Source organism: Herpailurus yagouaroundi, unplaced genomic scaffold (genome assembly GCF_014898765.1).
Source record: "Herpailurus yagouaroundi ecotype Mexico unplaced genomic scaffold, PumYag 67793, whole genome shotgun sequence".
Taxonomy (NCBI): Eukaryota; Metazoa; Chordata; class Mammalia; order Carnivora; family Felidae; genus Herpailurus; species Herpailurus yagouaroundi.
The window spans coordinates 4,473,865-4,499,715 of NW_024420586.1; the positions used below are offsets into that span (position 1 = coordinate 4,473,865).

At 44.2% G+C, this 25,851-nt stretch overlaps 1 protein-coding gene and 1 non-coding gene across 3 annotated transcripts in view; one reads left to right on the forward strand and one right to left on the reverse strand.

Annotated features, from left to right (window-relative positions):
• The window catches only part of LOC121026056 (melanoma-associated antigen B18-like), a 139,861-nt gene extending 136,052 nt beyond the window's left edge, over window positions 1-3,809 (forward strand). The window contains exons 2-4 of one of the 2 annotated variants that reach the window (XM_040468862.1): window positions 967-1,040; window positions 1,976-3,107; window positions 3,215-3,809. In XM_040468862.1, the coding sequence (XP_040324796.1) occupies window positions 2,025-3,086 (1,062 nt within the window). In that variant the 5' untranslated portion in view covers window positions 967-1,040; window positions 1,976-2,024 and the 3' untranslated portion in view covers window positions 3,087-3,107; window positions 3,215-3,809. Of the gene's footprint in view, window positions 1-966; window positions 1,041-1,473; window positions 1,563-1,975; window positions 3,108-3,214 lie in introns of those variants that run through there. The other variant, XM_040468863.1, reaches the window with a different exon arrangement.
• A 6,028-nt stretch (window positions 3,810-9,837) lies between these two features.
• LOC121026197 (U8 small nucleolar RNA) lies at window positions 9,838-9,966 on the reverse strand. The gene has a single exon (XR_005788298.1). It is a non-coding gene; the product is annotated as a U8 small nucleolar RNA (small nucleolar RNA).
• Window positions 9,967-25,851: the final 15,885 nt, after the last annotated feature.

Sequence of the window (25,851 nt, forward strand, 5' to 3'; positions counted from 1 at the left end):
ACATATTCTAAATAAATTCATAGCATATCCAGTGCAGCAGCAAATTAAATGAAATAGGCTGTGTCCAAGGAATGCAAAGATCATATCACATTGAAAAAAACCTGTGACTTGGAATTCACTATGTTAACAGAAAAGAGAAAGCTTTTTATCCTGTTCTGAAAGTAAAAAACCTTTGATAAAAATTCAACCCTAGTTCATGCTAGTAACTTTTAGCAAACATATTAGAATGGAATTTCCATATTGTAAAATCAACAGCACAGATATGTAAAGGATGAAATGTTAAAACATTCCCAGTATGGTCAGGACAAGACAGAGAGGTGTGGTACCATTTCTACTGTTCAAGTCGAGACTCTATTGCATAGCTAATATACAGCCATATGTAGCAATACCAAAATAAGTTATGGATTATGAAAAGAGATTATCAGATATCCTAATTAAAAACTCCAAAGAAATTGGCTGTCCAATATTTAAATGTATAAGGAACTTTAGGAAGCTGATATAGATCACTACAGCAAAATCAGAAGTCGGGGTGCCTGGGTGGCTTGGTCAGTTAAGCATCCAACTCTTGACTTTGGCTCAGGTCATGATCCAAAAATTTGTGGGTTTGAGCCCCCCATTTGGCTGTGCACTGAAAGAGTGGAGCCTACTTGGGATTCTCTCGCTCTCCCTCACCCTGCCCCCCCTTTCTCAAATAAATGTAAAAAAAAAAGTCTAGCCACACAAAATAAATAACAGGTTATATAATGGAAAATATACCATTCAAAAGAGTAGCAATATCCAAAATATACCTTAAAAAAAAAAAGAACTAGGAAATATATACATGATCTTTATGGAAGCAAATATAAAAAAATTTATTAACAGACTTAGGTAAAAGAAGTCTCAAATAGAGCAATATACCATGCTTATTTATGGTGGACAGAATACCCTACAGATGTCAGTTCTTATTTACAGATTTCTGCTTTACAGATTTCTGCCTTATAGATTTCTGCTGGGCTCCAGTTAGCAGAAGAGAGGTATCGAAGCACCAACAAGGAATCAAGGTATGACAGTGAGGAATGAGGGGAGAACCTACCAGAAAAGAAGGGACAACAAAGAGGTTCCCCTCACACAACCTCCTCCACACCCCCCGTCAACCCACCCTCTACCGCCTCCCCCCCCCCCCCCCCCCCCCCCGCTGTCATTCTAGGAAGGTCCCTGTGACAACTGCTAGGCTCTGCTCCCGCCTTACTTGCTACTGGGGGTTTCTGATGGAAATGAAAGGCTTGGTCTGAGGTGCGCTTACTAAATTCACCAGAGGGAGAAGTCCCGGCCCCTCCCTGTCAGAAGTCAGGAAAGACCCAGGTCTGAGTTCAGCATAATTCCCTTGACACCAGAACTCAGGGAAGGCCCCCAACCCAGAAACCTACCCGGGCTTTTATGCTAGGGAGCCCATGTGGGCGTGGCCAGAAGTGCTCACCCTGACTTCCGCTACACCCCGCTGCTATGGAACTTGAGGTCTAGTCTGAGTGGTGTGGTCTCACGGGTGGCCGAGGGAGGAGGCCCACGATCTGGCAGGTGTTGAGGTGAGTAACTTGTTGGAACTGAAGGGTTGCACTCCTTTCAGACCGTAGGTGCCCCAGAGAGGGCTCCGTTCTCCTCTGGTATGCCCCACCCCCACTGCCACCAACTCGTGGCACAAGCCGTTAGGACTAATGCCCTCTTACTTTCACGTTGGGAACGGTTGGGATGGGAGGACTATCCTTGAAGGGGCGGCAGAGGAAGGTTTCAAAGGACGAGTCAGGAACAAAGTTTAGTATTCTGAATTAGAACTGAGGTTACAAGCCCCCGAGGAAGAGTGGAGATCCAGAGTCCTGCCCGCCTGTGTTTTGTCGGTTCCTAAAACAGTACCCACAAAACAGTAAGCGGAGGCAGCTTACCTCGGAGAGCAGGTAGAATATCCCTACCAATGCACTCCATCTCTTCCTCCATATTCTAGGGTGACCTCTTCATTAGCCGGACTGCTTGCACTCCCACCTGCTATCACCATGCCTAGAGGTCAGAAGAGTAAGCTCCGTGCCCGTGAGAGACGCCGCCAGGCCCGTGGTGAGACCCAGGGTCTGGAGGGCCCTGAGGCTACTGCAGAAGCACTAGCAGGTGCAGCAGCCATAGCAGCAGGAGAGTCCCCCTCCCCTGCCTGCCCTCTCTCTGGGGATAGAGCTCAGAATTTGTCTGCCGCTGCGACATCCAGCAGTCCTCAGGCAGCCAAGGGGAGCTCCTCTCCCGCCAGTGCTGGTGCAGCTGTTTCATGCACCAATTCAGATGAAGGTGCCAAAAGCCAAGATGAGGGAAGCCAACAATCCTCTAAGGGCACTGAGTTCTCACGCAGAGATCCATTAAACAAGAAGGTAGTGTTGTTGGTACAGTTCCTGCTGCAGAAGTATCAAAAGAAAGAGCCAGTTACCAGGGCAGACATGCTAAAGTATGTCATCAAAAAGTACAAGTATCATTTCAATGAGATCCTCAAGAGAGCCTCTGAGCATATGGAGCTGGCCTTTGGTATTGATGTGAAGGAAGTGGATCCCATCCGGCACTGCTATGCCCTCCTCAGCAAACTAGACCTCAGCGTCGATGGCACGATGCATGAAGAAGAGAACACGCCCAAGACCGGCATCCTGATGATCGTGCTGGGGGTAATCTTCATGAAAGGCAACTGCGCCCGGGAGGAGGAGGTCTGGGAAGTCCTGAATCTGATGGGCATATATTCGGATAAGAAGCACTTCATCTATGGGGAGCCAAAGAAGATCATCACTGAAGATTTGGTGCAGCTCAAGTACCTGGAGTACCGGCAGGTGCCCAACAGCGACCCTCCGTGCTATGAGTTCCTGTGGGGCCCCAGAGCCCACGCCGAGACCAGCAAGATGAGAATCCTGGAGTTTCTAGCCAAAGTTCACGATACCGTCCCCAGTGCTTTCCCAGCCTGGTATGAAGAGGCTTTGAGAGATGAGGAAGAGCGAGCCCGAGCCCGAGTGGCAGCCAGGGCTCATATCACTGCCATGGCCAGTGCACGTGCCAGGGCCATGGCCTCCAGCTCAGCCCACTCAAAGTGAAGTCTCAGGCTGGTCCAAAAGGTATGTCACCATTCTAACAGTGGAGGGGCAGGGTGGGGCCGGAGAAGTGTGTATCATCTGTGTTCCTGTTGTGTATCGGTAACTTGGAATGTCACTTTTTTTTTTAGGTTGTATTTCATATGTTGAAGTTTGAAGCAGTTCGTTTTCTTTGTGGAAAAAAGCAGTCAACGTTCTAAATAGTGGATGGCAGTGGCCAGGGTAGGTCTGGAAGGAACACAGTGAATATCATCTTGGTGTTCTTGTTCTATATGGTAAACTTAAGAGTCCTTTATTTTTTTTTTCTTTCTTTCTTTTCCTCTTTCTTTCACTCTTTTTTTTCGTTTTATTTCAAGTGTTATTTCTTTAATAGAAAGTTTACATTATTTTCAAATCTAAATTAATGATTTTGGTTGCATATTTGTTGCGGTTTAATAGGCTTCAGGGAAGGAGTTTTATTATTTAGTAAAACACATGGGGAAACCTTTCACACTTACCAAAAAAGAACGGTAAAAGATGGTATTGTCACAAGCATTTCCTTGGAAATGCACAACACTTTAGCAGTAAAATTACTAGGATCAAAAAATGGAGAGGATAGAAGTGAAAGCCATTTGTTCTTGGTTTTCCGTATACATTTTAGTCTCTTGTTCTGTAAGAATACAAGATGGCGTGCTTGGATTTGCTTATTAAAGAATGTAGGAGAAATAAAAAGTTGAAACACTAGAATTCATGCTTGCTGGCTCATTTATTTTCCAAATACTAATTAAGCGTCTGCTCTTTGAAAGTCACAGTGCTAGAAATGGGGAAGCTGGGATATAAATACAACACTCCTGTCCTTAGAATGCGACAGTCCAGGAACAATAATCGCATATGGAGGATGGTGAAAGACCCTCTAAGACCTAAAGGGCCACTAAGAAGGAGTAAAGAGGTTAAGAGGCAGGGAGGGGTTGGGAGAGGTGGGATGGGGAGGGTGTCTAGCTAAGAGCAGTAAGACACACATTCCCCGAGGAAAGGCAGTTTGGGGCTTTAGGAAACTACACGTTCCTTGGTGGGCCAGGCTGTTAATTTAAGCTGCCTGGTGGGCCACGGGAGGCTGTGGGGCTGGTGAGCGGGGGCCAGCCAGACAGATGGTTTCTCGGTGTTGAAGGACAAAACCCAGGAATGCAAAGCTGCTGTTGAGTTACTTTGGTATCATCAGTATCCCGGAGGAAAACCTCCTTCATGGGCAGAAATGGAAGGTAGCCGGTGTTCTTCCTCACGGGCAGTTGGACACATGGCACAATCTCATTGTCTTAGGCACAGCATCTCCAGGGAATGTCTAATAAGGGTGGTGTTACTCTGAGGTGGGATGTTGAGAACTTACTATGTTGTCTGTCTTTGCTCTGAACTGGGTGGGGAACCAGGTCCAAGTGCATTTAAATGGCCTTTTAATTGGATTATCAGGAGTGTGATTTTGCCAATTCTAAGGGAGGATTAGATTTTTGGTGCTGGTGTAATGAATGAAAATAGGGGTGGTTTGGATGGAAAGGCCCCTGGGAGCAAAGGCGTTGGTCCTTGACACATTCTAGGACATCTAAGTCGCATCTGGCTGGGGGAGACTCTTCCACACCCAAGTTAAGTAACACATCCTGAACCTGGGAAAAATTTTCTTTAGTTGTACTTGCTAAGCAGCATTATGGATGAATTTGGTGTCATTTGTCTGAGAAAGCTGCATATTCTTTGATAACTCCTGAATTTAAAAACCTCATAAAAATAAAAATAAATTAAAAATAAAAATAAATAAAATAGGGGTGCCTGAGTGGCTCATTTGGTTAAGCCCCTGACCTCAGCTCAGGTCTCGATCTCAGTTTTGTGAGTTCAAGCCTCACATTGCGCTCTGTGATGACAGTGCAGAGCCTGCTTGGGATCCTCTGTCTCCCTCGCTTTCTGCCCTTCCCCTGCTTCCTCTTTCTCTCTCTCTCTCAAAAATAAATAAACATTGAAATAAATAAATCTCCCCAGGGGGACGGTGGTATTGTCTGCAGTTAAAAAAAATCAAATCCCGTGATGATTACCATTCATTGAAGACCTCCTGTTTTCCAATTACTCTGCCAAGCGCTTCCTAAGCGTTACATTTAGTCCAACAGTCCTACGAGATAGAGCTTATCAGGCATACTTTGCAGTTAAAGAACTTGTCATTTTCTCCAGTTCACATGGCCGATACTGGCAGAGCCGGGACTAGATCCCTGGTCAATTTTATTTGGAGCCCATACTTTTGGATTCCTCCAGCCTGAGGCAACCTTCCATCCCTTCTTGTTCTATTCTTCTCACTACTCCAAGATGTATCACAGGTAATTAAAAACCAGGACACTGGCCTAAGTGCTAAAAGCAGTCCTCGTGAAGGACGGTGAATATGAGAATAAAGCACAGTTGGGGTGTTGTTTGTGGGCCTCGTTTATTGAGTCGCCTCTTGTCCCGGCCCTTTCCAGCCTTACAACATCTGTCCCCTGACTATTCCCCAGTGTGTCCTGCTGTCCTAATTGGAACCTCCTTTGCTGACCAGCTCTTCACTGTGTCTGCTCTAGGGTGCACCCAGCTTCCTGTGATACAGACAGTCCCGAATCACCTGCCCTCCACCTTAGAGCCTTCCACCTGTCTGCAGGTGTACCTGGGAGGTCCTGTCCCTCAGTGGAACCATAGACCGTGAGGTTTATATACCTGATTACTACAGCACCGCCACCCATCCCTACAACAGTATCAAAGTATGTTCCAAATGAGCTGGTCACTAGGGTCCTATTTTGTAAGAAAATACAAAGAAAATACGGTTCTTGGGATTTAAATGAAGTTAGATGGGGGGGGGGGGGGGGCAGGTCGGTATAAAGGACACAGATATTGTCAGTAGGATTTTGCAGGAGTGTGTTATTTTGCTGGCCACTGAACACATAAACCAATGACGGAGCTTACTTAGATGGTCAGTAATCAAAGCTTCCCTTGTAATTTTTTAAGCATGGAAATCACTCTGCAGCAAACATCTACTGACGCTGAGTTCCTCAGAACCTAGAGTTCTTCTAGCAGGAGAAAAAATGGTTTCTTGACCGACACACTAACTTTCAACAGCAAAGGCTAAAATAATTGGCTCTCTTTCTGCTGCCTCTTATCTCAGTACTTGCCCCAGAGGCAAATGCTGGGTTGTCTTTGTGCCTCATGGCATCCGTAAAAGTGTCCTGCATGTTCAGTCATGCTGAGGGTTGCCCAGACTCACAAGTGAAAGTTTTGACCGTGCTTCAATAGAAAGAGAACATTCTCATCCTACGGAGATTCTAGAATTCATTTAAAAGGTGAGTTCAGAAAGGTGCTATTGAGTGCAAAAGGTGAGCCTTCCTTACTGCGATTTTACGGGATCCTTTTGAAAATTAAATGTGATCCAGGGTTTCAAAGAACGTGCCACATAGCAGGATTGGAAAAATTTGCAGAATTGCGAGGCAAACTGGCCTCCTTAGAAACTCCAAGAGGAGGGTTGTTTTCACAACAAACTTTGATAATTGCTCTTTATCTCTTTGTTGAGCACCTACTAAGTTACAGTTTATGGGAAAGGCTGCAAGCGCTCCTGGACACCATGTCTCACTCTTCTTCCCGGGCTGACAGGGAGACTGCATCCTCACTTAGGGAGAGTCGTGTGACTACTGCTGCCACTGAAATAGGACCAGAAACAGTATTTGTCACCTCCAGGCCAAGATATTTGAGAGCCAGTGTGTCTCATCCATGCTTTCTGTTTCATTCAGCAGCCAACCTTGAGACCCTTGTTGAGAAGTGGAATCATGGGAGCAGCCTGGACACCTGCCAACTCACGTCAGAGTTTATGTGTATGAGAAACAAACTTTTGTTGTTGCTATGATTTTTAATTTTATTTATTAATTTAAAAAAATTAATGTTTATTTTTGAGAGAGAGAGACAGCATGAGCAGGAGAAGAGAGGGGCAGAGAGAGGGGGAGACACAGAATCCGAAGCAGGCTCCAGGCTCTGAGCTGTCAGCACAGAGCCTGCCGCGGGGCTCAAACTCACGGACTGCGAGATTGTGACCTGAGCCGAAGTCGGACGCTTAACTGACTGAGCCACCCAGGCGCCCCCAATTTTTTTTATTTGTTTGTTTGTTTATTTATGTTTGTTTATTTTTGAGAGAGTGCGCGCACAAGCCGGGGAGAGTCAGCAAGTGGGGGGACAAAATATCTGAAGCCGGCTCTGTGCCGACAGCAGAGAGCACAATGCGGGGCTGGAACTCACGAACTGAAACATGAGATCATGACCTGAGCCAGAGTCCCTTCTGACTGAGCCGTTCCCAAACTTTTGTTGTTTTAAGCCCTGGCAGGTTTGCTGTTTTATCACCTATCAGTCACTTTATCTGATTAATGCACAGCTACTATCTAAGTGGTTCCGTATATTTAAATATTTTAATAACAAAGACAATAGTACGTATGTTCTTGTAAAAAATTTTGACGATACAGATAAATTACAATATCCTCTTTCGTCAAAATTCACTCCCCTCTTCAGAGGCATTCACAGTTAACAATCTGATGAGTGTCAGGTTAAAGCTCATCTGAGACTTTTTCATATGTAGATGTGCTATAAAAATACATTGAATTTTTAAGATTTGCAATTAACAGTGTACATGTTGTTTTGCCTCTTGACTTTGACTTAATAAAATGAATGCAAGATATTTCCATGACAGCAGATACAGATCCATCACCCTCTTTTCATGACTCTCTCCAATTCTTTTTTCTTTTAAAGTAGGTTTATTGGGGGGCGCCTGGGTGGCTCAGTTGGTTAAGCGTCCGACTTTGGCTCAGGTCATGATCTCATGGTTCGTAGGTTCGAGCCCCACATCAGGCTCTGTGCTGACAGCTCAGAGTCTGGATCCTGCTTCGGATTCAGTGTCTTCCTCTCTCTCTGCCCCTCCCCAGCTTGTGCTCTGTCTGTCTCTCTCTCTCTCTCTCTCCCTCATAAATAAACATTAAAAAACTAATAAGATAGGTTTATTAGGATATACTATACAAAAACCAGCTCATACTTAAAATGTACAGTTTGATGAGGTTGGACATATGTATACATCTGTGAAATCATCATCATGATCAAGGTAATAGACATGTCACCTCGAAAAGGTTCCTTGTGTCCCTTTGGTTGTTTTTCTAAAAGCGCTTCACATGAAATGTCTCAAAATTTTAAGTGCATAATACAGTATTATTAACTATAGGTACAATGTTTGTTGTAGATCTTTAGATCTACAACAGATCTTTAGAACTAATTCAGCCTGCGTATCTGAAACTTTATATCAATAGAAAAACTCCCCCTTAACCCTTTCTCTTGGTCCCTGGTAACCACAGTTCTATTTTCTGATTCTATAAGTATCATGATTTTAGGTACCTCGTGTAAGTGGAACCATGCAGTATTTGTCCTTCTGTGGCTGGCTTATTTCACTTAGCATAATGTCCTTCAGGTTTACCTATGTTGTTGCAAATGGCAGGATTTCCCCTTTATTTATTTATTTTTTTACTTGTTAAAATGTTTGTTTATGTATTCTGAGCAAGAGAGAGAACCAGCGAGAGCTGGAGAGAGCACGTGAGCAAACAGGGGAGGGGCAGAAAGAGAGGGACGGAGAGAATCCTAAGCAGGCTCTGTGCTGTTGGCTCAGAGCCCTACCTGGGGCTCCATCTTACAGACCAAACTGTGAGATCATGATCTGAGCTGAAATAAAGAGTCAGATGCTTAACCAGCTGAGCCACCCAGGTGCCCCAGGATTTGCCCTTTAAAGCTAATAAGACACTACTGTGTTGATGCAAAATGAACAAACGTTTTTTTTCTTTTTTAAGTTTTAAAGGAACAGAGTTTTTTATTCGAGCCCCAGTTTGGACAGCTGCCCCAGATACACAATCTTCACGAAGAAGAGATCATTCCAGGGAAGGAACATTTGGTGCAGGGTTATATGTTTTGTTTTGTGTTGTGTTGTGTTGTGTTGTGTTGTGTTGTGTTGTTTTACATACTTACACATCATCATGACAAAGGACATTATAGAAAGAGACTTTACCTATGTTTTCAGTACGTGCAAGGCTGTGTGAATTTATCTTGTGGGAACCAGGGAGGTTTTTTTTTTTTTTTCTTAATGTTTGGAATGTTCTTTTCATTGTTTTAGCGAAGCAGATGTATAGTGTTCTGGCCAGAAATAGAGCTCATGCTTCAAGATTTTGCCGAGTCATTTTGACCTTGGTAAATGTTAATGTTCCTTTATTTCATCAACTCTGTGATGCATGTATATATATTTATTAATATATATATATATATATATTTATCATATTTTCTTTATCCATTTCTCTTCAATGGACATTTAGGTTATTTCCATAACTTGGCTATTGTGGATAGTGCTACAAGGAGCGTAAGAATGCAGATAGGTCTTTGAGATCCTGATTTCCATTCTTTTGAGTCTCTATACCCAGGAATGAGATTGTTGGATCATATGATAGTTCTAGTTTTAATTTTTTGAGGGAGTTTCATGCTGTTTTCTTTAGCGGCTTGCCATTTTACATTCCTATCAACAGTGCGCAAGGGTCCAATTTCACCACATTCTTGCCAACATTTACTTTTTTTTTTTTTTTTTTTAAATAACCATGCTAACTGGTATGAGGTGATATTTCATTGTGGTTTTGATTTGAATTGCCCTCATAATTAGTGATGTTGAGAATCTTTCCTTAGAGTTTTTGGCCTCTTAAAGGAGAGATCGTCAGGAAGAAGATAGGAGCAATCAGGGCATTGCAAGTCTTGATTATACAAAGACATTAATCATGGGAACTCAAATCCTCATGTTCCAAGCCCTCCCCCAAAAAGAAAGAACAGGTAAGGATCATCCTACTTATGTTCGTGCAATAATTCATTTAACCATGCTCCTCCTAATGGCCATATAAATTGTTTCCTCACGGACATATAATTGTTTCATTCGTTGCTATGATTAACAGGACTGAAATCAACATCTTTGAACATGAAACCTTGGGCAAGTGTGCATGCTTTCTCGTAGGAAAGATGTAGCAAAGTACAAGCTTGATTAAAGCAGGTGAGTGTAAAGATTGGGAGTTTTTATAAGTAATGTTGAACTTCTGTTCCAAAAATGCCATACCACTTCATAGTCTGGCCAGTTAATGTGTGTGAATGCCTTATGTCCTCAGAGGCATTTTACTTCATCGTACTTTGAAATTTTGGTCAAACTTTGGGATAAAAGATAGTGTCTCATGATTGTTCTACTTCCTTTTTTCCAAATGGGTTGAATATAAAATTTAATTAATACAGACTGGGATTTCTGCATTAATGTCTTGAGTGCCTAGATTTTTCTAGGCATACTTTATATTTTGAAATACCAGTAAAACATTCCCCCTTTACTTTGAAAAGCAAGAACTTGACAGAATGATCAGCTGCTGAGCAGTGGAGCCAGGCAGGACACTCTTAGCTAGTCAAGGTCAGAGGTCCTAGCAATTGCCTGAGTCCATGAGACAGAGACCACGGGTAAAATCTCATTTGGAGAGCCCAGGGCAGGCTGGAGGTCAGCATTTTGGATCTGGAGTGGAGCTGAAAGTGCACAAAGAACCGTAAGGAGTGGAGGTGGGAAATCTGGCTAGAGGGTCCAAGAACTTCCGTTAACAGGTTTGGCAAGTCTCTGAAATGCCACCACCAGCTGAAGTTGTGAGGTGGTCTCGATGGGCAGGTATACTGCATGAAAGGACTAAAGGCATGCCAGACACCCCACCCTGCCTCTGAAGTCTCCTGGCCCAAAGTCAGGCAGAATATCACCCAGTGATGCTGCACATGCTGGAGACCGGGAGGACTCCATCTCTTGGCTACTGTGGTGGTTCACTGCATCCTTGCCGGTGCTGCAGGAGACGGGTGTCTCTCCCGGTCTGCAGTGCCCTGTCCACTGAGTTTGGGGCACTATGAGTGGGCAGGTTTGGTAAGTGCTGACAGTTGAAACAGGCCAGGAGTACCAGTGGGCAGAGGAAGGCGCCTCCCACTGCAAGGAGGTGGAGATTGAGGGGAGGTGTTCTTAGGCCATTTGCCTCCGTGATCCTACAGATAAAGGGCTGAGTGTGGACACGTCTGGAAAAGATGCTCCAGGAGGTATCTCCAACTCCGTGTCCTCCGAGTGTCCTCCGTGGTTCCTGAGGTCCTGGCACACCAGAGGCCAGATGCCCCATGGCTGTGTTCGGCAGCCTCTATCGCCACCAGGTATCTCTTAGGGTAAGAGGTTGACTCAGAATGCAGACGTGAGTAGGGCGGATGGAGAATCTGTCACATTGGCACGGTTTATTAAATTGACCATGGATGACAGGGATACGTGGAATCTGGAGCTCTGTCTTTATGGTTGTAATAACCTAGAGTTGATGTACTTGAAAAAAAAATTCAGTGCTAGCCGTCCCCAGGTTATCACACAATCTGTAGCACAGTGTAAATCACTACCCACTGGTGTAGCATGGGGAGGATTTGTGTTTCTAAGTTGCGTATCTAGCCTAAGTGGCAACTGAGTAAGAGTAATGTACGGTGAAGGGGACGAGAAATTAGGTTCACTTGCCTGTATTAGAAATTTAATAGACGTTGTATATTCTCCTGTTAACAGTTTTTCCCCTTTTATTTGTGACTGCTGCTTCACCTTTTTCCACCAATTGTAACACACGTTATTCCTTGCCTCTCCTTCCACATTTGCATAAGGAAGTCTCATATCCACAGTCTTGATAGAGCTCTGCATTTTATTTTCAGTCACTGCATCTGTCAGAAGCATATTATTATCAGTTGGCCCAACCAACTGCAATCGACCCCAGAAATTGTGTCCCTTGAGGACAGAAAACTGGACACTGGTGGTCACGAATAATTGTAGAAGTTACAGCCTCCCTGTTTAAAAGCTTTTGTTTTGAAATAATGTAAGGCTTACATAAAAATTGCAGAACTAGTGCAGGGAGTTCCTGTGGCTCTTACAGCAAAGCTCAGTCGAACAAAACTGTTTACATTGTGATAGTTCATTTACCAGAATTCATAAATTTACATTGATAGAGTAGTATTTAACTGCCGTCAAATCCGGATTTCACCAGACTCAAACAGGCAATCGCTCCTTTTTGTTAGGTTTTGTTTTCTTTGGTGTGGTATATAACTAAAGACACTTTTTTCACTTGTATAAATCTGTATGAATCCTACCAGAATACAGACACAGAAATTCCTAAGAAACCCAGAGAAACTCCCTATGTTCCTTCTTTTGGGGTTTATTTTGTTTATATTTTTCATCATGATAAGTGTACTCTTTAATCCCCATCCTCTATTTCGGCCATCCCCCCACCCACCTCCCCTCTGGTCACCATGTGTGTTCTCTATGGTTAAGAGGCTATTTCTTGGTTTGTCTCTTTTTTTCCTGTGCTCATTTGTTTTGTTTCTAAATCCTACATGAGTGAGATCATATGGTATTTGTCTTTCTCTGACTTATTTCACTTAGCATGATACTCTAGCTCCGTCTGTGTCATTAGAGACGCAGGATTTAATTCCTTTTTATGACTGAATAATGTTCCTGTGTGTGTGTCCCACATCTTCTTTATCCACTTATCAGTCGATGGACGTTTGGGCTGCTTCCATAGTTTGGCTATTGTAAATAATGCTGCAGTAAACATCGGGGTGCGTGTATCCCTTTGATTTAGTATATTTATATTTGGGGGGTAAATATCCAGTAGGCTGATTATTGGACAATGGGGTAGTTCTGTTTTTTAATGTTCCTTCTTTATAATCCTTGGCAACCGCTGACCTACTCTATGTTAGTATCATTTCTTTGAAAGTGTTAGACAAATGGAATTAAAAACTACATAATGTTATGAAATGAGCTTTTTCAGTTGGCATAATGTACTTGAGAGATCCCCAAGTGGAGAGGAGAAATACTATATCCCTTTTGCTTGCTGAATGGGATTCCCAGTACAACAGTTTATCCCTTTAGCCATTGAAGGAAACTGGAGTTCTCTGTAGTTGGGGCTGTTACAAATACAGTTGTTATGTTCATTTGCGTATGGTGTCTTGTGTGAACATTTATTTTTATTTCTCTAGGGTAAATTTTCAGAAAGGGCTTGTTCTGTCATACAGTAAGTATATGTTTAGTTTTTTTCTGTAATGACCCTTATATTTTTGAGAGAGAGAGAGAGAGCACAGAATCCGAAGCAGACGCCAGGCTCTGAGCTGTCAGCACAGAGCTCTACGTGGGACTCAAACTCACGACCCATGAGATCATGGCCTCAGCTGAAGTCGGATGATTAACCAACTGAGCCTCCCAGGTGCCCCAGTATATGTTTAACTTTATAAGAAACTAGTAAATCGGTTTCCACAGAGCCTAGACCATTTTACCTTCTCACCATCAATGAGTGACAAATCTAGGTAACTGTTCCATATCCTCATCAGCACTTGAGATTTTCAGTAATTTCTATTTTACCTATTCAAGTAGGTATTTAGTAGTATGGCATCGCTGCTTAAAATTACATTCTACCAATGGATAGTGATATGTGTTTTTTCATCTCCTTGTTTACAATCCATATATTCTCTTTGGTGAATGGTGTGTTTAAGCCTTAGGCCCATTTTCTTTCTTAAGTTCACTTATTCATCTTGAGAGAGAGAGCAAGCCCAGGGGAGGGGAGGCGAGAGATGGAAAGAGAATCCCAAGGAGGCTCTGCTCTGTCAGTGCAGAGCCCAAAGCAGGGCTCGAACTCACAAATACACCTAATTTCTAATTAGATTGTTTCTTACTGTTAAATATAGAGACCTTTTGGGAGGCGGGGGGAGGTGTGTGCAGGAAGATGCAAATATTTGATCACATAGGTGATTTGCAAAGATTTTCCCCCACTATGCGGCGGAGGTGAGCTGTGCGTCTTAAAGATGTTCGGTTCTGTAGCCTGCAATAAATGCATATGACAACATCGAGAGAGGAAAAAATTTTTAAAGTTCTGCCCCTCTATCTTCCCAGTGTGTCCGGGATAACCAGTTCCGACTACTTCATTGTGTGAAGGTGAGAGAGCGCCAGCGACCACTGGTATCAGTATCCACGGGGTTATGTACACACATCTGAAACCTCCTTAGAGGTCAGTACGGCCCTTTATTATTATTTCCATGTAGTGTAAATCACACTTAGTAAGGCTAGTATTTTCTCAGCAAACTCGTGAGATGGTGTATATATACAGATGCGTGCATTCTCACTAACACACAGAATTGGTAGATCCTTGTGTGTGCCGTCGCGGTGAGACTTTATAACCAAGAAGGTAGCTCTGACGGTGTGGTTCCTTTTGCTCAAATGCAAAGCCAGTGTGCATTACCAAGTCAGACACGATGAAAATAATACAAGGACCGCTTCCTGGTGACCTTGTGGGCTGTTTCTGCACACACGGAGCTAGGCTTTTGCCTGGACTTCAGAGAAGTGTATTCTGTCGAGCACGTCTATGGCCCTGTCAGCAAACTAGATGTCACTACGGGTGGGAGGTTCCATGGTGGCAGCAGCTGCCTGAGCCTGGTCTCCGGATGACTCGCCTGGCTGTGAGCTTCATGAAGGGCAGCTACTACCCCACTGAGGAGCAGATCTAGAATTCCTGAATGTAATGGGGGCGTAGGCTGGGAGGAGGCATTTCTTTGGGAGTCCAGGAAGCTCACTACCAGAGATTTGGTGCCGCAAGAGTACCTGGGGTACCGCCAGGTGCCGGCTAGAGATCCACCATGCCCCGAGCTCCTGAGGGGCCCGAGAGCCCATGTGGATACCGGAAAGAGTCGAGTCCTGGAGGTTTGAGGAAGGCCACTTACAGTGTCCACTGTTCCTTCCCATATCAATATCATGAGGCTTTCCAAAGTGGTTTCTTCAGTTTTTGTAGTTTGTGGTTGAACACCGCCGTCTCGGGGTTCCCTTCCCCACACACACCCGTTCCCTTCCCTAGCAGCACACCACACCACCCTACCCTTTCCCTTCTGTGTCCACACACGCACAGGGCTCTGCTCTCCATCTTCTCCCTGCCCCTGCCTTCCGTGTGCTGCAATATCCCCTCCCGTCTCTCTCCTTTCCCTCGCCTTCCCTCGTGTCCACACACTGCACTTTCCCCTCTTTCCCACCCTCCGCACACGAGCTACAGTATCCGTTCCCGTCCTCCTCTTCCTGTCACCACCTACACGACACATCTCCTTCTCTTCCCTGCCTTGCCACATACACACTTCCCCTGTCCTTCCTTTCCTTCTCTTCGTGCTTTATCCCTCCCTCCTCCCCCCTCCACACAACTACAGTATTCCTACCCTTTATCCACACACAGTGGAGATCCACACTCCCTTTCCTTCTCTTCCTGCACACACAGAATGCACTGCCCTTTCCCTTCTCCACACAACCCCCCCCCCAAACACTACATGGCCTCTTCTCAATTTCCCTTCTCCCCACAAGCCACTGTGGCCCATTCCCTCCATTCTCTTCCCTTCTTTTTTTCTACATGCACAGACAACACTATCCTCTCCCTTTCCTTTCCTCCCCTAGAAGAGTTCCGGTGTGCATGTGTGGACGAGTGCAGAAAGAATCCCTTCCTTTCCCTTCTCTACCCACTCCACTTCCTGTCTCCTTCCCTTCCATTCAACATGCACACCCTACCCTCCCACCCGTCATCCTAACACACAAGGGCACCGTCCTTTCCCACTTCCCCTTCCATTCCCTCTCACCCACACTACTCTGTTCTCTCCCTTCCCCTCCCCTCCCCACACCACACTATCCTCCATGTACGTGTTTTACTCCTCCCTCCTTCTCCCCCGCACACCACCCAGTCCCTTCCTTTCCGCAGTCACACACTACACTATCCGTTCGCACCTCGACGCACTACATTCTCCCCTCCGTTCGCTTTCTTGATGTTCCTTTTTTCCTACACACATATTCTAACTTGTCTTCCCTTCCCACCTTTTCTCCACATCCACCCACACATACACACTACGCTGTTCTTCTCCACACGAACTACTCTCTCTTCCCATTCTTCCCTTCCCCACACACACGAGACTGTGCTATTCCTTCCCTCTCGTGTGTCACCTTCTGTTTTCTACACACACACTACACTCTAGCTTTCCTTTCCTCCCTTCTTCCGCACCACACACACTCCCCACTACTCCTTCCCTTCTCTGCACACACACACGCCAATGTACTTTTCCATTTTCCCTCACCCAAACTGCAGTATCCCTGCCCCCCCCCACTAAATTGGGCATTCCACGCCCCTCCTTTCCTTTGCACACACATTTACATGGTCCCTTCCCTGCGATTCCCCTTCTTCATACACGTACCACTATGCTATCCCTTTCCTACAGACACATACACACGCTCCCCCATCCATTCTGTTCCCTTTTCCTTAACCACACGTACGTACACTATTCCTTCCCCAGACCACACACTGCCCTATTTATTCACTTCTCTCCTTTCCTATATACACACAAGACACCACAGTATCCCTTTCCTTCTTTCTCCGCTCCCCCCCACTCCACTATTCCTTCTCTTTCCCCCTCCACACTTACATACTACATTGTCTGCTACTGGCCCTTCTTTCCACGTATACACACATTATACTGTCGCTTATTGCCCCCAACATACATCCTGTACACGAACTTTCTTTACCACCCTCCCCCACCACACGTACTGCATCTCCTGCCTTCCCTTCTCTATGCACACACGTTACGGTCTCCCTTCCCTTCTCCACACAGACATACTACATTATACTATAGTTTCGTGTTTTCCCTCCCCACCAACACTACAGTGTCCCTCTCAGCACACAAACAATAGACTACCTCTCTTCTCCTCTCTTGCCATTCTTTTTGTGGTCTTTTGTTATGCAGAAGATGTTCAGTCAACTCTTCTGCCTAGGAAGGAACTGTTCTATAAGTAGGTGTAGATCAGGTGTCTCCAAGGAGAAGGCGAGTTCAGAGTCTTTCTGTGTTGCCATCTTGGGCCAGAACTCTCATTGCTGGGTGTCGGGTTTAAGAGTAGGAGATCGGTAATTTCAAAAGAAACTTGGGAACTCTTCCCCCTTATTTTAGGATCTCAAACAGGATATTGCCTGCATTGAGCAGGTGTTTCTCTGGAAATTTGTTCCGCTTGAAAGATCGCTGACTCATGGCTTCCTAATACTTTCAGTCCGTTGCTCTGTAAAATTAAAAGATGCATATGTGAGTTGGCTTAGCTTTATCTAAGAAAATAGGAGAAATTAAAACTTGAATTAGTGAACATGTTCATTGGCTCATTTATTCTCTAAACAGTCACTGAACGTGTGCTCTTTGGAAGACGTGTAGGTATTCTTGGGTCGCTATGGATTTCGTGTCTAAGAGCAGTTGGAAGCTGTGTCAGGGTAGTGTAAAAAGGATGGAAGAGATTCAATTCCAGGTGAGAGCAGCTAAGTGTCCTTCTGGACATTTGGGAAACCAGTTTTTCAGTGGAAGGGATGTTTCAACCTTAGCTATGTGGTAGGTGAGGTCAGGCTGTGGGAGACCCTCAGATTGTGTGGCTCAGCGTGGAGAGATTTAAAGAATAAAATGTAGACTGGCTCTTCATACTCTGTTTTAAAAATGTTTTTAAATGTTTGTTTATTTTGAGAGAAAGAGATAGGGACAGAGAGAATCGTAAGCAGGCTCCACTCTCAGTGCAGAGCCCAACGTAGGGCTCCATCCCACGACCATGAGATCATGACCTGAACCAAAATCAAAAGTCAAATGCTTAACTGACTGAGCTACTCAGGCACCCAGCCCCCCCACCAGTTACTCTTGAATTCCGGATAAACTAGAAAGAAAGTTTCCATTGGCGGAAGAAGCAAGGTAGGTGCTGTAAGTACTTGTCTCATGCATTTGATCACGGTGAGTGAAGAAATTGTTTTATATTCTCAACTGCAAATACATGCTATCTTCCATAAAAAAAGGAAAGATAAGGGGCGCCTGGCTGGTTCAGGTGGTAGAGTATGTGACTCTGGATCTCACGGTTGTGAGTTAGAGCCCCATGTTGGGCATAGAGATTACTTAGCTCCAAGGGTGGATGCAAGAACCCACAAGATGGAGGTGACAGCCAGGGAAATGATCCGTAGGCTTTGAAATCTAATAAGGAACTGACAATATTTACTCAATGGTATTTCAGAAGTGCTACTGTCCACTGCCTCTTGTATCTCCCATTTGCTTATTTCTGAACAAGAGTGTCTCCGATCCCGCCAGTGCACATTGATGTGTCAGGACAGATGACCTGTCTCCTTGCTTCCTAGGTCCACAAATAGGGTTTTACTCTGCTTAATAAACTTCCTCCCAAGAGCCTCTTCATCTACAGCTACACTTAGAGATTTAGATGATGACACTTGGATTTCTAGCTGATGTAACGGGACAAGACATTTTGGGATCTTGGGCAAGTTTTGCATAAAGTAGGGACATGAGATATTGGGCCCCACAGGGTGGACTGTGGCAGACACAATCCCCTTATAACGAAGGCGATCAGATGTCATCCCCACGATTACATCGCATTATAAGTGTTGGGTAAATAATTAGAAACACATTATTATGTGGACTCAAAAGTTTGTCTCCACAAAATATATATAAAATAAAAGCCAATTGGACTTAGTAGGGAGAGACCTTTCTTCATAAAGAATTAACGCAAAGGTGGAAAGGGAACTACAGTAGGGAGAATGTCAAGCAATAGTTAGGCAAAAAGAGTTTTCCTTTTGGAGAGAGGAGTGCACAAAGCTAGAGAGAACTGGATACAGGGAAGCAGGGCAGAGGGTGGTGTGAATGGATGGAAGATCGGAGAATATTTTACCCTGAGGCCAGCCTGTTCACAAGAAGGGTTGTAGCTGGCTCTGGTGAGGGGGGGCATGGAGGGGAAGAGAAGCTTAACCAATGTTGGGCTAATAAGCATTTTGTTTCAATGGGATCAGTGTCGACAAGCACTTGAGCTAACTATCTATGAGGCTAAGAACGGGATTTTTGAGGATCTGTGTCTGGCCTTGTCAGAGGTAAACAAAGGAGCGCCCTGGGTCTTACCTAAGTGATATGGAGGATGGATCTTTGAAGCAAGCGGTTTCCTGGAACACAAAGAACCTGCGAACTGCCTCAATTTGACTGTTTTCCCGGATCAGAGGGCTCAGGTAACATTCAACATTATCATGTGGGAAAGAACAAAGTTTTATTAATGAATAAGTAGTAAGCCAGACTAGGATGTACATCCCAGGCAAGCAGACAAAGCCAAAAAGAAATCTTACTCTTCTATATTGCCAAGCAGATACAACCCATTATACACACGTTCTTAAGAGAAAAGATAACTAATCCCCAAGTAAGAGGACTTGATGTCTCCATTTGTCACACATATTTCTTCCTAAATGTATTTTCCTGGGATGTAAAATTGGTAAGAAGCTTCTTTAGAAAAAGTGTAAATAGAAAACCTTTTTCTTTTAAAGGCTACAGTAAGTGCTATTTAAAAAGAGGTGGGTCAGGGGTGCCTGGGTGGCTCCTTTGCTTAAACGTCTGACTCTCGGTTTTGGCTTGGTCATGATGTCACGGTTCCTGAGTTTGAGCCCCACATCCATCTCTCTGCTGTCAGCACAGAGGCTGCTTCGGATCTCCTGCCCCTCCCCTGCTCTCTCAAAATAAATAAACTTAAAAAAAAAAAAAAAGGCAGGGGAAGTCTCATTCCCTTTTGACACAAAAAAGAATAAAACTTTTTAGTTTTTAATTTACTTATCCTGATAATACCCCCCTTTGTTACTGAAAACCAGTAGAAATACAGTTTTAGAAATCATCTCATTGCCATTTCTACCTTTCTCTGGGCAAATTGCAGCCACCTATATAGCCAACAAGTCGTTAGTAAATTATAAAGCGATGCAATTATAAGACTAAGGTAGGATAAATTCAGTACATTATTTGCCTTGGGGGAAAAACTTTAAATATATCATACTAATAGTTAATAGTCAAAGCATATTCTTGATTATCAACGTGTGAAACTTCATCATACATTAATTTTACAAACTGTTGTGATGCTTTATTGCTTAAGCTTTCAAATAATTAACTGAGTAGTGTTTAGTAATTCCTTATAAAATATTACCCAATCCAAGCCTAAGGGGAGCTTAACTCTAGAGCCTCGTGATCTAAATTTTTAACTAAGAGTTGTATTTCTCCTGAGTTTCCCTTAGTCACAGAAGTAACATCTACATGAGGGCTTAGGCCCTTCAATAACAGCTCCAAAGAATTTTTCCCACACGTGAAACAGACACCCATGGCCATTATCTAGTATCAAAATCTTATTAAGAGACACTTGTCAGGGGCTCCTGGGTGGGGAGCCTACTTGAGATTCTATCTCCCTCTGATCTTCCCATGCTCACTCACATGCAAATGTGCACCTCTCTCTCAAAAAAAGATTGCTGTCAAAGGGCACAGTTCGAACTTCCAGTTTTTACTGTACATGACTCTGTTTTTAAGCCTCAAGGACAAGCCTTCTGAATACCAGACAGCATTGGTTTATCTGTATATATTGGGGCCGGAGAGGATTTGCACCCCAAGATGAATGGGGTGACACCTGCTCTGTCCTCCGATACCTCTATTCATAAGTAATCGAATTTTTAGAGGCCAGTACCTGCTGGGTGGGCCCTGAGGCCCCACCTCTCAGGTCAGGTACACCAGGTCGTGTGGGCCTTACAGTCCGCAGCCTGCCTCTTACCTCAGATTGCAGCCCAGCTCTCACGCTTCTCATAGCCACTAAATGACTACCCTCCCTTCAAAAAACAAAAACAAACAAACAAACCAACAAAAAACTGCTGATCCCAATAGGAAGGGCTGGTTTTTCTCATATTGAAGAAAAATGTAAATCATATGGTCTTTTGGTTAACTTTCGCGTATTGACATTTATCAGCTTAACACCTTTTAAGTTTATTTATTCATTTTGAGAGAGAGAATCCTAAGCAGGCTCGTGCAGAGCCCAGTGCAGGGCTTGATCTCATGAACCACAAGATCATAACCTGAGGTGACAGCAAGAGTCGGAGGCTCAACCAACTGAGCCAGCCAGGTGCCCCAGCTTAACACCTTTTTTTTTTTTTATTTGCTTTGTTCCAAGTGACTAGTTCAACTACTCTTGATCCTGGTGCCTTCACATGAGGGCATGGTCTTATATTCAAGTTCTCAATGACTCCATAATGTTTATCATCAATGCCTTCCTGTTTACCTGGTGTGTGGATGACATGGGACTTGTGTAGGCAGAATCTTGACTAAGATGTAAAAGTGGACCCAGGCTAGCGCGCGGTAAGGTACAAGAACCTGTGTCCTCAAACACAGCAGGTGATTAATTAGCATACCTGCTGTTCTTTGTTATTAGCATAATAAAGCTAGGCCTTAGTCCCCTTGTGCAGGGAAATCCACTAACGAAGGGAACCACCACACGTGTAAAAGATCACGGCCTCTTTCCTTCCAGGACTTGATTTGATGTAGGGAAGGATAAAGAAAAGCAGGGGAGCAGGGAGGGGGGGTAGCTGAGAAAGGGAGGAGGGTTCTGTGAGAGAAAAAGTCCCTTTCATTCTCATTTCCTCTTCCATGGTTTCCAATTTTTCTTTCTGGCTATTCAACTCATATTTAACTTTCCTGTAAGAATGATATGAATTCCATACATACCAATAAATAACTCATTTGGTTGAGATGAGGACCTTTTGAGAATCTCTGCAAATACATTAATTTATACAAATTAAAAGACGTGCCCTCGGGCCACTGCAAGAGGAGATTCTTACAGGTACACCATTCATTATGTGACAGATTACATGTTAAAGACAACCATAGGCAACATTCCCAGCTTCTCTTATTTTCCATAATCAAAGCTACTAGTGATCCTGGGAGTTTAGAGCCCACATTATCATGCTTTTTTAATAATAAAATCTTGAATTCAGAGAGGTTGGTTTCTCTGACAAGTATTCCAAAAGAGCAGAGAGCTAGAAGGAAGACTTTATGAGTGAAGGTCTCTTACTTGAGTCTTGTGGGTCCACAGAACTTCTGCACATTCACTCAATTTAAGAACTTCCAGAAGTCTTATCCTCATTTCCAAATCTGTGGCGGTAGTTAATGAAAAACAAAATCTCCTGCCAACTCAGAAAGGCCTCTCCACAAAACACAGGAAAGAGAGAAAACAGTTTTATTATTTAATAAGCACTGAACCAGAATGTGATACCCATCACAATGCTAAAGAGATTGCTGAGACAGAAAGAGATCTCACCCTTTTATGCAGCCAAACAGGTATAACCCATTATATCCGTGATCTTAAGATAACAGTAACTCACCTAGCTCATCCTAAATTCACCTGGTAATTTGGGGTGGGGGAGAGTATCTTTGTTAGCTAAATGCCTTTATCCAAATGGAAGAAAAAACTCATTTCTTTATGACAGAAGACAGGTGCTGAAGTTAAAATCTCAGGGAGACTGGGAGATAGGGGTGCTGTCTTACTTAATGTTTATGTTTCAAGGGACTGACTCCCACTTAAGAATAAATTCCTGGGCTGCAAATTGGCAAGAAGCTTATTCAGCTTTTAAGAGTTACAATGATCTCAATGAAGCAGAAAAAGAATTTACAAGTTTTTTGTTTGATTTTTCAGAGAGAGAGAGCACATGTGAGCGAGAGGGAGAGAGAATATCTTAAGCAGGCTCCATGCTCACCATGGAGCCTGGCAGGTGGCTCGATCCCACGACCCTGTGATCACGACCTGAGCCAAAATCAGGAATCAGATGTTCAACTGATGGAGCCACCCAGGCTTCTTGTACCAGAAAGAATGAAATTTTATTTTTTTAATTGAGGTATAATTGACAAATATCTTATCAGTTTCAGATGTACAACATGATTCGATATTGGTACTTTTTTCCTATTTTAAATTTTTATTCACCCTTGTGTTTATCAAAGGGGGAATGGGACGCCTCTGACTGGATATTATATAAGACTCCATTTTGCTAGCAGAAATGTTCTTGCTATGCTGGTGGCCCTGAAGAAAAACCCTGTCATGCTGTAAAGTACCTGTGGAGAGAGCCGGTGTGGAATGGGCCACATGTCACGAAATTGCAGGCCGGCCTCCAACCAAGAGCCAGCAGCAACATCAAGAATGATGGAACCACAAAAACTTTTTAGCACCAATGCCAACCAAGTGAGTGAGCTTGGATTCATCTCTAGTTTGGTCTTCAGATGAGAACACGGCTCCAACGACACCTTTGATGCAGTCAGGTGATACTTTACCACAGGGAGCACAGTTGATTTTTAGCTGGACGTCTTACACAGAGAAACTGTGAGATAAATTTGCATTTATGCAGCTACATTGCTGATGGTTTGTTACGCAGCAAGAGTAGAAAATGAATACAAGAAGAGTCGACCATATTTACCTAGATATTAACTCTTTCTTTGGGTCTTTCTTCAACCCTTGTATCCCCAGGTTCTAAGCCTGAAGCGGTTACCTGCTGGCAGGAAAAACTGGTTCGTGAAACATTTGAGTAAGTAAGTGGGAACCGTTTGCTCTGTGGACGTTTGCTCTGTGGAGGCACCTAGAATGAAGAATGGAGAGCAAAGGTGAAGGCGGGCCTTGTTCTGGGCTGAGAGCTGCCTACCATCCTGAGTGTGTCAATGAGATAACCAACACAGCGTCCTCCTCCTCCACTTCCCCTTAACCTCAGACCCTGTAGACTTGTTTCAGGGTGACTCTTTGCACAATGAAGGATAGACTGTCAGAATAAAGTCTTTCTCCCTATAATTCCAAATACCAGTTAGACGGTGGGAAGCCCCCATTTACACACATCACATCCGGGGCACAACCTGCCCCGACTGGTGGGAGTACATTGCTAGAGGAGGCGGCACTCACGGTGAACATATCCACAGCTGTCTGCCTGCCATCACTGTGGAATCACCATCACTCGCTGCTTCCTGACTTCCCTCGGCTCAGACTAGCCCTGATGACAACAAGGAGACAGATCTCCTCCTTGTACCCTAAGTACCGTAAACCCCGGTGTGGCTCTCTGTGTGAGGTCGCCCCTGATAAATAGAATCTGCAGGATAACTCCACATGGGCAAACCAATGGGGAGAGGCCTGAAAAGACCTCAATAGACATTTTACCAAAGAAGACATCCAGATGGTCTACAGACACCTCAAAAGATGCTCACCATCACTAATCAGTAGGGAAATGCAAATCAAAACCACAGCAAGGGATCACCTCACACCTGTTAAATGGCTGAAATCATAAGTGTTGGGGAGGATGTGGGGAAAAAGTAAGCATCATGTGCTGTCGGTGGGAATGCAAAAGGGTACAGCAACTGTGGATTTACCCGAAGAAGACAAAAATACTAATTCAAGACGATATATGCAGCCCCTGCTTATTGTATTATTTACAACAGTGAAGATAAGGAAGCAACCTAAGTGTTCATCATTAGACAAATAAATAAGGAAAATACGGGGTGCGCATGCACGCACACACACACTGTAATATGCTTATTCATAAAAAGGATGAGGGACACCTGGGTGGCTCAGTCAGTTAAGCATCTGACTCTTGATTTCAGCTCAGGTCACGATCTCATGGTTCATGAGATCAAGCCCCTCGAGGAGCTCTGCACTGACAGCACAGAACCTGCTTGGGATTGTCTCTCTCCCTCTCCCCTGCTCATGCTCTCTTTCTCTGTCTCAAATAAATAAATGTTTTCTTTAAAAAAAAGGATGTCATTTGAGACAACACGGATGGACCTAGAGAGTATTATGCTAAGTGAAATAAACTCAGACTAAGACAAATACCATATGATTCCACTCATAAGTACAATCTTAAAAAAAAAATTCAAATACCAATGATCATATAAAAAGCAGAATCACACCTATAAATAGAACAAACAGATGGTTGCCAGAGGGGAGGAGGTGGGGGATGGGTAAAGGGGAAATAAGGGATTCCAGTTGTGGAATAAATAAATCATAGGAATAAAAGGCACAGCATATGGAATCTAGTCATTGATACTGTAATAGTGATGTCATGGGATAGACGGTTGCTATACTTGTGGTGAGCACAGCATCATCTATAAGCTTGTCAATTCACTAAAATGTACACCTGAATTTAATGGAACATTGTATGACGACCACACTCAAGAGTGTTACAAAAAAGGAGGGGGGAGGGGCGCCTGGGTGGCGCAGTCGGTTAAGCGTCCGACTTCAGCCAGGTCACGATCTCGTGGTGTGTGAGTTCGAGCCCCACATCAGGCTCTAGGCTGATGGCTCGGAGCCTCGAGCCTGTTTCCGATTCTGTGTCTCCCTCTCTCTCTGCCCCTCCCCCGTTCATGCTCTGTCTCTCTCTGTCCCAAAAATAAGTAAAAAAACGTTGAAAAAAAAATTTTTTTTTAAAAAGGGGGGAGAATCCCAGGCTCCCAATTTTCTCCGCCCCCCCCCCCCCATAGCAGGGGGCCTCATTCTGGTGCAGAAGGAGGTAGGACACTGCTCCCATCACATCTGCACAAGCCAGGCCTGTCTCTAAGTTCTTAACAACGTCTTAGTTCTCTTCAGTGTGTCATCAGTGCTGTACCCCTGGTCACTACTGTCTTGAACGCTACTGTCTAGGTTAGGCTTTCTGAAGGTCCCAAGATTGACAGGTCGGTCGGGGACTAGCACAGAGGGAGGTGGAATGAACGGAGCACTGACCCAGGGAGTCTTCTTCTAAGCCAGCGCTAAGTACCGGAGTACTACTCTCTGAAAATGAAGGCCCGGAATGGCATCCAGGCCAAATAAGCAGGACACAAG